Consider the following 11,937-nt stretch of genomic DNA (forward strand, 5'->3'; position numbering starts at 1 on the left):
TGATACATTTGAATAAAGCCTTTGCCACACACTGCACAGGTGAAGCGTTTTTCCCCTGTATGAATCATTGTGTGTCTCTTCAGACATATTTTATAATTAAATGTTTTGCCACAAAATGAACAACTAAAGCATTGCTTCCCCGTGTGACTCCCCATGGGGGTAGTGTTCAGGTATTGGTACATCTTGTTGCTGTCTCCTTCTACATTTTGTGTCTTGTGTGATTTCAGTGAGTTTAAAGTTGACTGACCCTCCCTGGTCTCCTCCAAATCATTACTATCTTTAGCGTCAGATTCAGAAGAGTCTGAAGAGAGGAGCCGGTCATCACCAGTTGGCTGTGATGTTCCACAGTCCTCTACACTAGCTTGTGTTTTCATGTATCCGGTTGAGGTGCTGGCTAGAGGCTCTATTCTCATGTGCGTTTTTTGATCACCCTTTAGACTGCTGCCGTTTCCACAAATATGTTGTTTTAGAAAGTACATTTCAATAAAGCCTTTGCCACACACTTCACAGGTAAAGGGCTTTTCCCTTGTATGAATCATTGTGTGTCTTTTTAGATGATACGTTCGGATAAAGCCTTTGCCACACACTGTGCAGGTAAAGGGTTTTTCCCTTGTAGGAATCATTGTGTCTCTCTTCAGACTTCTCTTGTGATTAATTATTTCCAGGTCTTGAGACATCTTGTTCCTGTCTCCTTCCACATTGTGTGTCTTGTGTAATTTCAGTGAGTTTAAAGTTGGCTGACCTTCCTTGGTCTCCTCCCAGTCATCACTGTCTTCAGTGTCAGAAGAGTCTGAAGAGAGGAGCCAGACATCAATAGTTGGTTGTGATGTTCCATAGTCCTCTCCATTAGCTTCTGTTTTCATGTGTTCAGTTGAGGTGCTGGCTAGAGGCTCTGTCCCTCTGTTTTCATCATCATGTACACTCTTTACTGCTAGTAATGTCAATGTTGAACCATCAGCATCCTCTGGTCTCTCTTTAATCTGTGGAGGATCTGGTTCCTCCTGGGCCAGACTGGGGCTCCTCTCCTCATGCTGTGGAGGTTGTGGTTCCTCCTGGACCAGACTGGGGCTCCTCTCCTCATGTTGTGGAGGTTGTGGTTCCTCCTGGACCAGATGTGGACTCCTCTCCTTCTGCTCAGCAGGAACCTCCTCTGTACACACAGCTACGAAGTCTAGGGAAACAAAATACGAAATGAGAGAAAAACACTACATGTTTGAAATTTACATTTTCTGTTTCTCTTTCCAAGTTGTTTGTGTTCCACTCGGTTGCCATATACTTTACCAGCGGTTTAATTATTTCCAACACAGCAGCTTGAACAAAGTGGTCCATAGAGGATGACACAGGAGTGGATTTTCACTTCCGTCCCACCCCACTCCCACTGAACAGATCCTGTCCCGTCCCAGGCAATTACAGTAAAAATAAATATCCCATCCTGTTCTACTCGGTGATTGAATTAATTTTAATCAATGTTCTCCCCATCGTTTTCAGTAGGACTAGGCCAAATGACAAACGAAAGAAGATTTTTTGCCATATTGATCCATAGTTATATGTATTATAATTGCCGTGTAATTGTTGTAATATAATTGATCATTTTATATAACTGTACGTTTGAAGACTACCCTGATAATGACTAAATGCTTCAGAAACCAGAGGGTTCATTATGCATTGGTTCTCACGGCTGGATCTCCCAGGGAATCTCCAGGTTCCAGATTGACGATAGGTAACCAAATGTACCCTCACTAGAAGTTCGGGCCGCGTAACGTCTAGCGTGACGCGTCGTTCACTTTGCAGTGCCACCTTACAGGCACCTCACAGTGTGAGAGAGAGTTTTGTGCTCTCCTAAATCCACGGCAGGCTCTGAAAGTACCCACTTCAGAAAGAGGTGACGTGCATCACCTCTCCAATGACCAAAACCCACTATGGAAGCCGTCGAACTGGTGCGATCTGACGGCATCCTAGAATTTATAGGTAGGATGTGATGTCATATACCGTCTCATCGTGATGTCAGATTACGTCACACTGGCGTGATGTCAGATTACGTCACACTGGCTACATACATACTGACAACCGACATGGCGCAGGATTCAAATTGTATATATATAGATGGGCAGGCCTGGAATTTCTTAATTTTATGGGAAAGGCCACTTGGCCTTACATTTTTTGATGGCACAAACGCCAAATGCCAGGAAGGCCATCATATTGTTCTCCTTGCTCTCCCTCTCTTAGATTTTTGGGGAGATATGAGGCCCCAAAAACTGATGAACAGCGACCGAAATTTGAGGTCTACAAATGTTCTGTGGAATAAAGATTAATCTTATCATGTTGTAGACCGTCGAGACAATTTAGGAGGTCTTGTTGACACCTGCCTCGTCAGTTGGTACTGTATAAACATGCCACCACTGTACTGAATCAAAACATTCACACTAACTTCTGTACCAATATGAGTACTATTTGTTTTACAACGGAAGAAGACAGTGCTTCATTGTTTTAACAAACAACACTACAGCTGGTCTTTAGTAGTTCAGTAAACAAAGTCCAGGAATAGACCTGTCACAATTATTACATAATCGCATAATCACACTTATTAGAGATAATCGTCATAAATGGTGAAACATGTTCATAGATTTTCAAACATTTTTCAAAAATAGCTGATCTAGCTTGTAGATCAGCTATTTCCGCTGTTACGGAGTACTAAATTATTATATATGTCTGTAATTTCAGTGTATATACTTCAGTTATTTGTCATATCTACCATGTGCAACTTTTGATTACGAAGCCTTAAAAGGCAAACGGAAATATAATTTGTATTCATATTTTCCAGTGTTCAATGCCAGAAACAATGAATTGCAATTAGTTGTGTGACAATTAATCGTCAACAGAAATGTTATCGTGATTATCGTCCAGGAAGTCTTGCTTGATCTAACCCAGTGGTGCAGACAAAAATCACTAAGGCACTCCATCTTCAGGTGAAAACATTAAGAATGTATTGTTTTTAGCAGTGATACAGTGAGCATAGCATTAAAATCACATTCATAATCACATACATGCACAATGCAGATACCGTATTGTGCCGAATATAAGACAACACTTTACTCCAGTAAAAATACCCGAAAAAATTGGGTTGTATTATAGCAACACACAGGGACAACAACTACAGCTGTGATGTCAAATGGAGGAATGACGTGACCATCTCGAACAGAGTGGTTCAAAAGTTGGCCAAGTCCGCAAACAACAGAGAAGTTATGATGCCAATTTTAAGATAATGTTTATCAACGCGCCAGAGTCATCAAACAACTGCCAAGCGGACAGAAAAGACGGTGTCACAGAATGTCACGTTCGAAAATGGCACAAAAAGACTTAAAAGTGTAGTCAGAGAAAAAAGAAAAGCTTTCCGCGTCCCCCAGAGCGGCCACTTCCAAGAGATTGATGGTATGCCCATCACCAGATCCGTGATCCAGTTAAAGGCCCTGGAAATAGCCAAAGAGCTGAACATTCCCCCCCACCGTGTTCAAAGCGAGTCTCGGCTGGTGTAAAATAATGATGCGGCGTAATGGATTTGCAATACGACGCAGGACAAGCCTTGCCCAACACTTGTCCTCAGATTTCAGAGAGAAGCTACTGTCTTATCAGCGATATGTGCCTGAGTTAAGGAAGAAACACTCATACCCCCTGGATCAGATGGGCAATGCTGATCAAATGCCTGTTTATTCAGACATGCCAGCGCCTGTCACTGTGCACAAGTTAGGTGAAAAATCAGTCATTGTGAAGTCTACTGGTAACGAGAAGAGCAGGATTACTGTGATGTTGGCGTGCCTCGCTGGTACAAAACTGCCCCCGTATGTGATCTTAAGACGCAAAGAAATACATAAAGAGGCCATGCCACCTGGTATCATTGTGCGTGCCCACGTAAAGGGCTGGATGGAGACAGAACTTGTGGTGGACTGGCTCAAAGTTGTGTGGGGCCGACGGCATGGGGGGCTCAGAAAGAAAAGGAATATGCTGGTGTCGGATGCATTCCGTGGACACTTGACTGAGCCTGAACGGGGACCTAGTGATCATTCCGGGGGGAATGACAAGCCAGGTGCTGGATGTTGTCGTCAACAAGCCATTTAAGGATATTCTGTGCAAGAGATACAGAGAGTTGCTCCTGTCTGCAGATCACGCACTGACGCCGACTGGAAAGATTCAGAAGCCTGCAGTACGTGTGCTCTATGAATGGATCCTACAGGCATGGGATGCTGTTTCCTCAGAGAGCATCATCAACGGATTCAAGAATCCGTTGATTCCAACGCGGAGCCCGTGGAACAAGAGGACAGGGGCAGTGATGAGAGCGAGAGTGAGCCCAGCTAGGCAGAAGACCTTTGTGAGGAATAGACTGTAGTCTATTCTGATATGACACATCTGAGGAACCAAGTAGGACACTTTGCATAGTTTTATTGCAATTTAGCACCCTATATTTTTCCCCCAGTCAGATGTGTTGCATATGAAGAGCCAGGTTATTAGGCCAATTTGCACAACAGTTTTACTGCACTTTTGTATTGCAAATTGCAATAGCCTATAGCAAACACAGATTTGTTCAAGTTCCAAGCCAATTTCATTTGCACTATTGTTTTTATTGCACTGTTGTTTCATTATTGTTTCATTACAAAGTCAGATGTATTGCACCACTGTTTTAATGCACTGTTGTTTCATTACAGTCAGATATTGTACAACTGTTTAGTTGCAATCTAGAATGTGTTTTTCACAGTATGAATTGTTAATGTTGTTCTTGAATAAGACTTGACTTGATGGTTAAGACAGTTATGGGACATTTGATATGCTACATGGTTGTTACTTATTCACTGAGAGTGATAGCATGATTGTTACTGGTATAAGAAATACCAAGAGACTACAGTTTACTGCTCAGCAGTACTTTATTATTTAAGCCTATTATTAATATTATTATTTGCAGTTGGCTACAACCATTACAATCATAATCATTTAAAGTTTTTATCATGATCTGACTGTGTGGTTTAATTCCGACAGCCTGCTCGGCTGCTGCTGTGCGCTGCAGTTATAGAATAGCCTATTCGTTGTACGATGGTGTCGCGCGTTGAAAATATCAGAGCTACAAGCTCACAGCACGTCGCAACGCGCCGCTTTGTGAGCTTGTATGTCTGCTATTTTTGATAAGACACAACACCGCTAAGAGACACAGCTGTGTCTCCTCCTGATCAGTGCTGAGTAGGGTGGTTCGCTCGGGTGTTGATAAACAGAACCGGGATTTTCCGAGGTGATAGAATCTGAACCAAGCCGAACCCAATTGTCGATAAAGGGACCCGTCCCGTCCCGAACACGTGTGGGTCGTGGATATTATGCAAGCACAGTTACTGCAATGGATAAAGTGGTGAAAGTTGGTGAAAGCAACTATAAAGGCAAGTAATCAACCTCGCGCAAGGCCACATATATCATGACATATATAATTAACCTTAACAAAACAAAACAAAACATACTTTTGCATATCAAGGTTGAATGAGAATCGATGTAAAGCCCAAAATATATATTAATTTGTTTATACTGTGCGATGGAGTTGCGCAGGGAAACCACAGCCCGCAGGGTTATTAGGACTCGCACCAAAACACCCTCGCCCCCATTTTTCAGGCGGACCAGCGGTTCTTGTATTCTTGTATTTGTTTTAATGGGTAGAAATAGGTTTAGGATTAGGTATAGTTTTACTGAGGTTAAGATCAGGAATAAGGTTAGGGTTAGGCATAGTTTACTAATATGTTTAGGAATACCAGGCGAATACCGCCGGATTTTCCCCGGGGCGACTGTGTTTTGGGGCGAGCGTTTTGGTATTCGTCTGCTGCGTGTTCAGCAGCGCAGCTCTAACGTAACGAGGTGTAATGAGCCCAATCAGTTGTTGGGTGCATGTATGCAGTGCAAACACACATGTGACGTTAATTATAATATGGCCGGTAAATGTATTCTTTGGCCGGTAAAATATAATCCTGCCGGCCATGGTGGCCGCCCCCAAAAATGCCTAGCGGAAACCCTGTGATGGCCCATGGCTTGTTACATAGATTTGGGGCTCCTTGACTTGAAATGTTTTGACAATCAATGCACTAGTGTGTCACTGTATCTGTTGATGATATATATTAAAGTGTTAATATTATTATCTTCCTTAATGATCACACTTTGCACTTGTCATGTTGTGTTGCACAGAGAACAGTGTGTTGTGGAACCATACGGCAAAGGTTTACAAAATGACCCGAGATCCAGGGCCCTGGAAACCATCAGAAGAAGGCTGTCTGAACAGCAGCTGGTGCTTTTCACAGGTAAGAAATCAGTACTTGTGTGATTTTCAATTTGAATAGTAGTAGAGGCCCTAGAAGGGGTCCAAGTGCACATTTTGGACTACTTTTTTTCCTTGGGATCATCAACATCTTAAATTAGAGGTTCTATGGATGCCAAAAATGCATTCCAGAAAATAAAATAGGGGGCTGCATGTTGACCCTTTCTAGGGCCTCTACTATAGTAATGGTGTGATTATCCAAGATTTCACAGAACCAATTTAGCGATAGAGCAGAGAAGCATTGTGATGTTTTAGGAATGCAACAAGATCAGGGATAGGTTTATGTAAAAACATGTATACTGGATATGAATGATAATGCCATGTTTAACTGATGTGCTTAGTATTTCAAGTATAATAGGATCAACATTCACATCTATTCATACTGTACATTGTTTGCTTGCTTGCAGTTGGAGACAACCAAATTTAAGAACCTGCGAACAGTGTTTCAGCGTGAACACAAGGCTGTCACCAGCAGCAAGAAGTCAGGCGCTGGAGCAGATGATGTCTACGTCTCCAAATGGAAGTTTTACAGACATTAGTGGTTTACGGGAGCCAGATGAAAGTTCTGATAATCTCCCTATTCTCCCATCTCCAGCCTCAAACAAAACACCCTATTTTGGAAACCCAAGCCCCTCACTCTCCAGCTCCCCCTACCCCCTCCTCTCCCAATCCCCTGTCCCCGTCTCTTGACCCTATGACTCACCCAAGTCAGAAACGCAAAAGAACGTGCTTTGGAGGCAATGGACTTTGCTTTGGACTTTCTTTAAAAGCCAGCAGTGTTTGGAGACTTTTGGAAAGAATCATTTTAACCACAATGACATGAACCCTGGAGTCCCTATTCTTGGGCGAATATTTGCCAAAAAATAAGAGTTAAACAGGACTAACTAAGTATAAGGTTTAAGTGGTTAAAAACTTCTACACACACTCACTCTAGCTACATTGCGATGATTTGTATGTGATGTGATTATTGTAAGTGCCCATCCAATGGATGCAGACTTTATGATACATTGAACTGGGAATGTTTAATAGCCAGGCACCTTTTGTAATCCTCATTTATTAGTTTGGTTTGATTTTGCATATTCATTTCATAACATATGTACCTGTTGTTGAAGTTCTAGGAATGTTTTTATTGTGCTGCCTACCTGGTTGATCCTGCCAGTAGCATATGCTTGTCTCGCAGTTTCACTTGTACAGTGAAACTGCGAAAGGCTCATTAAATCAGTTATGTGCATAGGGTGTATGTGAAGATGAGTGCACACACATACTGTTCATGCAGAATATAAGCATTGAATGTGTAATGTATTTTATGTAATGTACTTCAGTTTTGTGCACATAAATTTGAACAAGAGTCGTTCTGTAGAACACAGGTTCCCAAACTTTTTAGCCTGAGACCAAAAATACGAATGTGACTCCGAATGGTCTCCCCGGGACCTAGTGAACTAGTGTCACTACAGTACTTGTTAAAAATTTCAGGTGAGCCGCCACAGTATTTCAAAAATTGTAGTAGAAACGTGCAAAGCCCTGTTTGAACAGCTTAGCAAGACACACATGAAGGTGCCTTGTACAATTGAGGAATGGAAACTAGGGATGTCCCGATCCGATCACGTGATCGGGGATCGGGGCCGATCACGTCATTTTAAAAAGATCGGAATCGGCAAAAAAAGATCGGGGATCGGGATTTAAAAAAAATAAAAATATATAATATTTTTTAAATATTTTATAATAAAATATTTGTATTATTGTATTTAACGTTCTTAAAGTCATCATTAACAGCGTCATATGGAGAAGTGTTCTCCCTCGGTAAAACACCTCGTAATGAGAAGTCTCTCTCGTCTCTGTCTGTAACGTGTTGTATCTGCTGGCTGAGCTCCCCAGCCCTCCCCTCTCCACACACGCACGCGCGCGCGCACACACACACACACACACACACACACACACACACACACACGGTGGCCCCGTGGCGTTCATAGGGAGACGCACGCAGGAGGAGTAGCGCTGGTCGTCAACGTTTTAAAACATAATTTTGGATAGACCACTGGAATAATAATAACTGATCATCTTACATCTCAAATAGTCTACTACTAACCTTTGTTGCTGTTGTCATCTCAAATTGACCAGCCAAACTAAAATCCACCATTTTAGAGAGTTGCTCCAACTTCCTTGGATTAGATAAGAGTGATCAGATGCGATGCGTTTTCAACACAAATGCGCATATTATTACCAGTCAGCTGTGTAACACTAGCTGGTTAATGATGGCTCGTTGAGGCTGTATGCGCATTTGACCACATAGCAATCAACATCACTAATTAATGTCAGCTGTGTGTGTGTGTGTGTGTGTGTGTGTGTGTGTGTGTGTGTGTGTGTGTGTGTGTGTGTGTGTGTGTGTTTAATGTCCAACGGAATGTTTTCTGTAGTGTAGATCAGGGGTCTTCAACGTTTTCAGGCCAAGGACCCCCTAGCTGAGAGAGAGATGAAGCAGGGACCCCCTACTCTATATTGTATATAATTGTGTTTCAGATAAAGGCGTTGTGAGCTTGTAGATCTGCTATTTTTGGCTAAAGTTCTCCTCAGAAAAGCGATGCTAGGGTTCAAGTGGTTAATGTAAAAACAAATAATCATATCACACAAAGATTTGGGGGACCCCCTGTAGTAACTCTGAGGACCCCCCCCGGACCCCCTGTTGAAGACCCCTGGTGTAGATATCAAGTAATTCCCTGTAGAGCAGGGTCTTCAATAGGGGGTCGGGGACCCCTAGGGGGTTCTCAGAGTTACTACAGGGGGGTCTCCAAATCTTTGCGTGATAGGATCTTTTTATTTTATTTACATTAACCACATGAACCCTAATATCCCTATATTCTGAGGGGAACTTTAGAAGAGGTAGAGGGGAAAAGAGCAGACCAAGTACAGAGCCTAGGCTCAACTTTACTAAGTACTGAGAGTTTGACATGTCTGATAAATACACTGATGACAGTGCTGTTAAACAAGTCTATGGAGCTATCTATGAAATCTATGAATAGGTTTAATCTGCAACACAAATGTTATACAATATGTAGTGGGGGTCCCTGCTTCATCTCTCCCTTAGCTAAAAAACCTTGGGGACCCCTGCTGTAGTAATCAGAGTAGACCCTCTCCCTCACACTAAACTTAAATTACTTCTAAGTTCAACTTCTCCCCAAAAGGACAACTTTATTTTCCATCCTGAATGACAGTCTAATATTATTATTGTATTTTGGCTATGTGCGATAACTGCAAGCCAATGTTCAGAGATTCAGTATTTGTCTTCATTTCTTTAATTAACATTTATTTTGTTGGTAATAATTCAAATGTCAGCCAGTGGTTTTGAGACATATTGTCTTTTATTGCTACAAAATAAATGATAAAAATAAATTCTACATGCATAAATTATAATATATATTTTTAAAAATGAAAAGATCGGATCGGGAAAGATCGGGATCGGCAAATACTCAAAATCAAAAGATCGGGATCGGATCGGGAGCAAAAAAACGTGATCGGGACATCCCTAATGGAAACAAATTGCCATACAGTTTGAAGACAAGTGGAACTTCCCCCACTTGATTGAAGCCCTCGATGGGAAACATATCACCATACAGCCACCAAAAGAGTCAGGATCTAACTTTAATTATAAACATGCCAACTCGGTTGTCCTGATGGCATTAGTTGATGCAGACCTCAAGTTCTTGTACATTGATGTTGGAACCAATGGCAAAGTCAGTGATGGAGGTGTGTGGAACAAATGTGGACGTATATTGTATAAATGTAGACAAATGAAAATATATATTTTTACCAACCAGAATAACCTGTGTGTGTCTTTCTCTCTCTCTCTATATATATATATATATCTGCGGTCAGGCATAAAATGATTCCATAAATGAATACCCTACTTCATCATACAACAGTATCACACAAGTTGTGAAAAATAGCCGATCTACAAGCTCCCAACCTGCCACATCACGATGACTTGAGAGCTTGTCGATTGGCTATTTTCACAATTGTATTATTTTTAAATAATAAGAAACCTGTTTTGAATATGAAGTTTCCACCTAACAGCAACGATAATGTATTTAGTTATTGTGTCTCATAATATATTAAGTAATATATGTAAAAATGTAGCATGTCATTAAAGTACACAACATAGGTATGCTTGGCTGATGACAAGTAGCTCATTTCACATTTCTGCCTCTTTCACCGAGTTATTACTTTATTTCTGTTAATACATTTAATTTACATTTGAGTTGTGTATTAGAGATACAAAGTGATATATATATTCTTACTTTAGCAAAAGAAAAGCAGAAGAAAATATAGCTGTTAAGGCAGCATAGGCTTCAGTCTCCATTTTTCCCAACTCTGGAAGTGTTATAACATTGTTTTTTACCAGAACAATGCATCTTAATGGGAGCTGTTGCCGGTTGCCCAAAATATCTGTTGCCCTGTGTCTCATCATGTTGCTCATTGATGTTGTCTGTTGATGTTGCTGAAAAAGTGCTACGTGTATCGAGGCCTTTAGGAAAGCTTAGATTATCCTCTTTGTAACTGCAACGTTTTGGTTTCATAAAAATCCACCGTAGACATGTTATGAGCTACTTTCTGTCAATAAATTCCGTGTAGGTGGGTTAGGAGGCTTCCCATCCTGAAGAATAGACTTTCAACAACACAAAACAGCCTTTGTTTGGAGTGAGAAGCTAAGTAGTTTAGTTTATTTTTACTACAGTTGGAGCCCTCGCAGGGCAGTGGAATTCTTTGTCCATAAGCAGAGCCGAGCGCCTGGCAGAGCCTTAAAGAACTCACTAACGCTCTGAACCAGGGCTAGTAACAGATATCACTGCAGTAGTGTGTAGTTTGATAGTGTGCATGTAACAGACATACCTGCAGTAGTGTGTAGTGTCTCTATCTCTCTCTGGAAGAGGCTGCACATGAACTCTGCAGCCGCACTGAGGCGCTCCAACACAAACACTCTGACCCAACAAACATCACCGCTTGTGTGTTTCTCCAAAACACACAACATCTCCTCTCCCACCGACGTCAGGTGTCCATTTATCTTCAGCCGTACGGACTCCATTTGACGCGTTTTAACTCCTTTAAGAGACATTTCACCTCCTTTAAGATACATTTCACCTCCTTTAAGAGACATTTCACCTCCTTTAAGAGACATTTCACCTCCTTTAAGAGACATTCTTCGTTTAGGGGAAACCTCGCGTCAACAGGAAAAACTCCAGGCCTTACTTCCTAGTCAACGTGGTTCAAACATGCGCAATGAAGGATCCAGGGCACTGCTGCCTTAATGCCTTTCGCCCCCTGGTGGAGGAGGTGTGTAACTGTCTCTGAATGAACGGACTGACTGACTGACTCCCTCCCTCCCGTCCTCGGAAGTTCATACTCCGCTGCAAGTCTGACTAGGCTCTATTCACAGCAGCCATATTGTGAAGACATTCACAGGTGTTACCAATGGTACTAATGAAGGCTCTGTTCCATTCTGGTCAAACAGAGTCAGGGTGCTGATATTGTGCATGTTTGCTCACTGGAGACACTCTGTTATACCAGTGGGACTAAAATGTGGGTCCAGGGACCCTCATTGTTCCTTAAGG

General features: G+C 41.8%; 1 protein-coding gene across 1 annotated transcript in view; it reads right to left on the reverse strand.

The window, feature by feature from the left end:
• The window catches only part of LOC311042284 (uncharacterized protein), a 36,444-nt gene extending 24,884 nt beyond the window's left edge, over positions 1 to 11,560 (reverse strand). The window contains exons 1-2 of the mRNA XM_084052925.1: positions 11,219 to 11,560; positions 743 to 1,171 (exon numbers count right to left, since the gene is read on the reverse strand). Coding sequence (XP_083909051.1) covers positions 743 to 1,171; positions 11,219 to 11,525 — 736 coding nt within the window. The 5' untranslated portion in view covers positions 11,526 to 11,560. The remainder of the gene's footprint in view (positions 1 to 742; positions 1,172 to 11,218) is intronic.
• Between the last annotated feature and the right edge of the window lie 377 nt (positions 11,561 to 11,937).

The sequence above is a fragment of the Gymnoscopelus microlampas genome (assembly GCF_963454915.1).
Source record: "Gymnoscopelus microlampas genome assembly, chromosome: 3".
Taxonomy (NCBI): domain Eukaryota; kingdom Metazoa; phylum Chordata; class Actinopteri; order Myctophiformes; family Myctophidae; genus Gymnoscopelus; species Gymnoscopelus microlampas.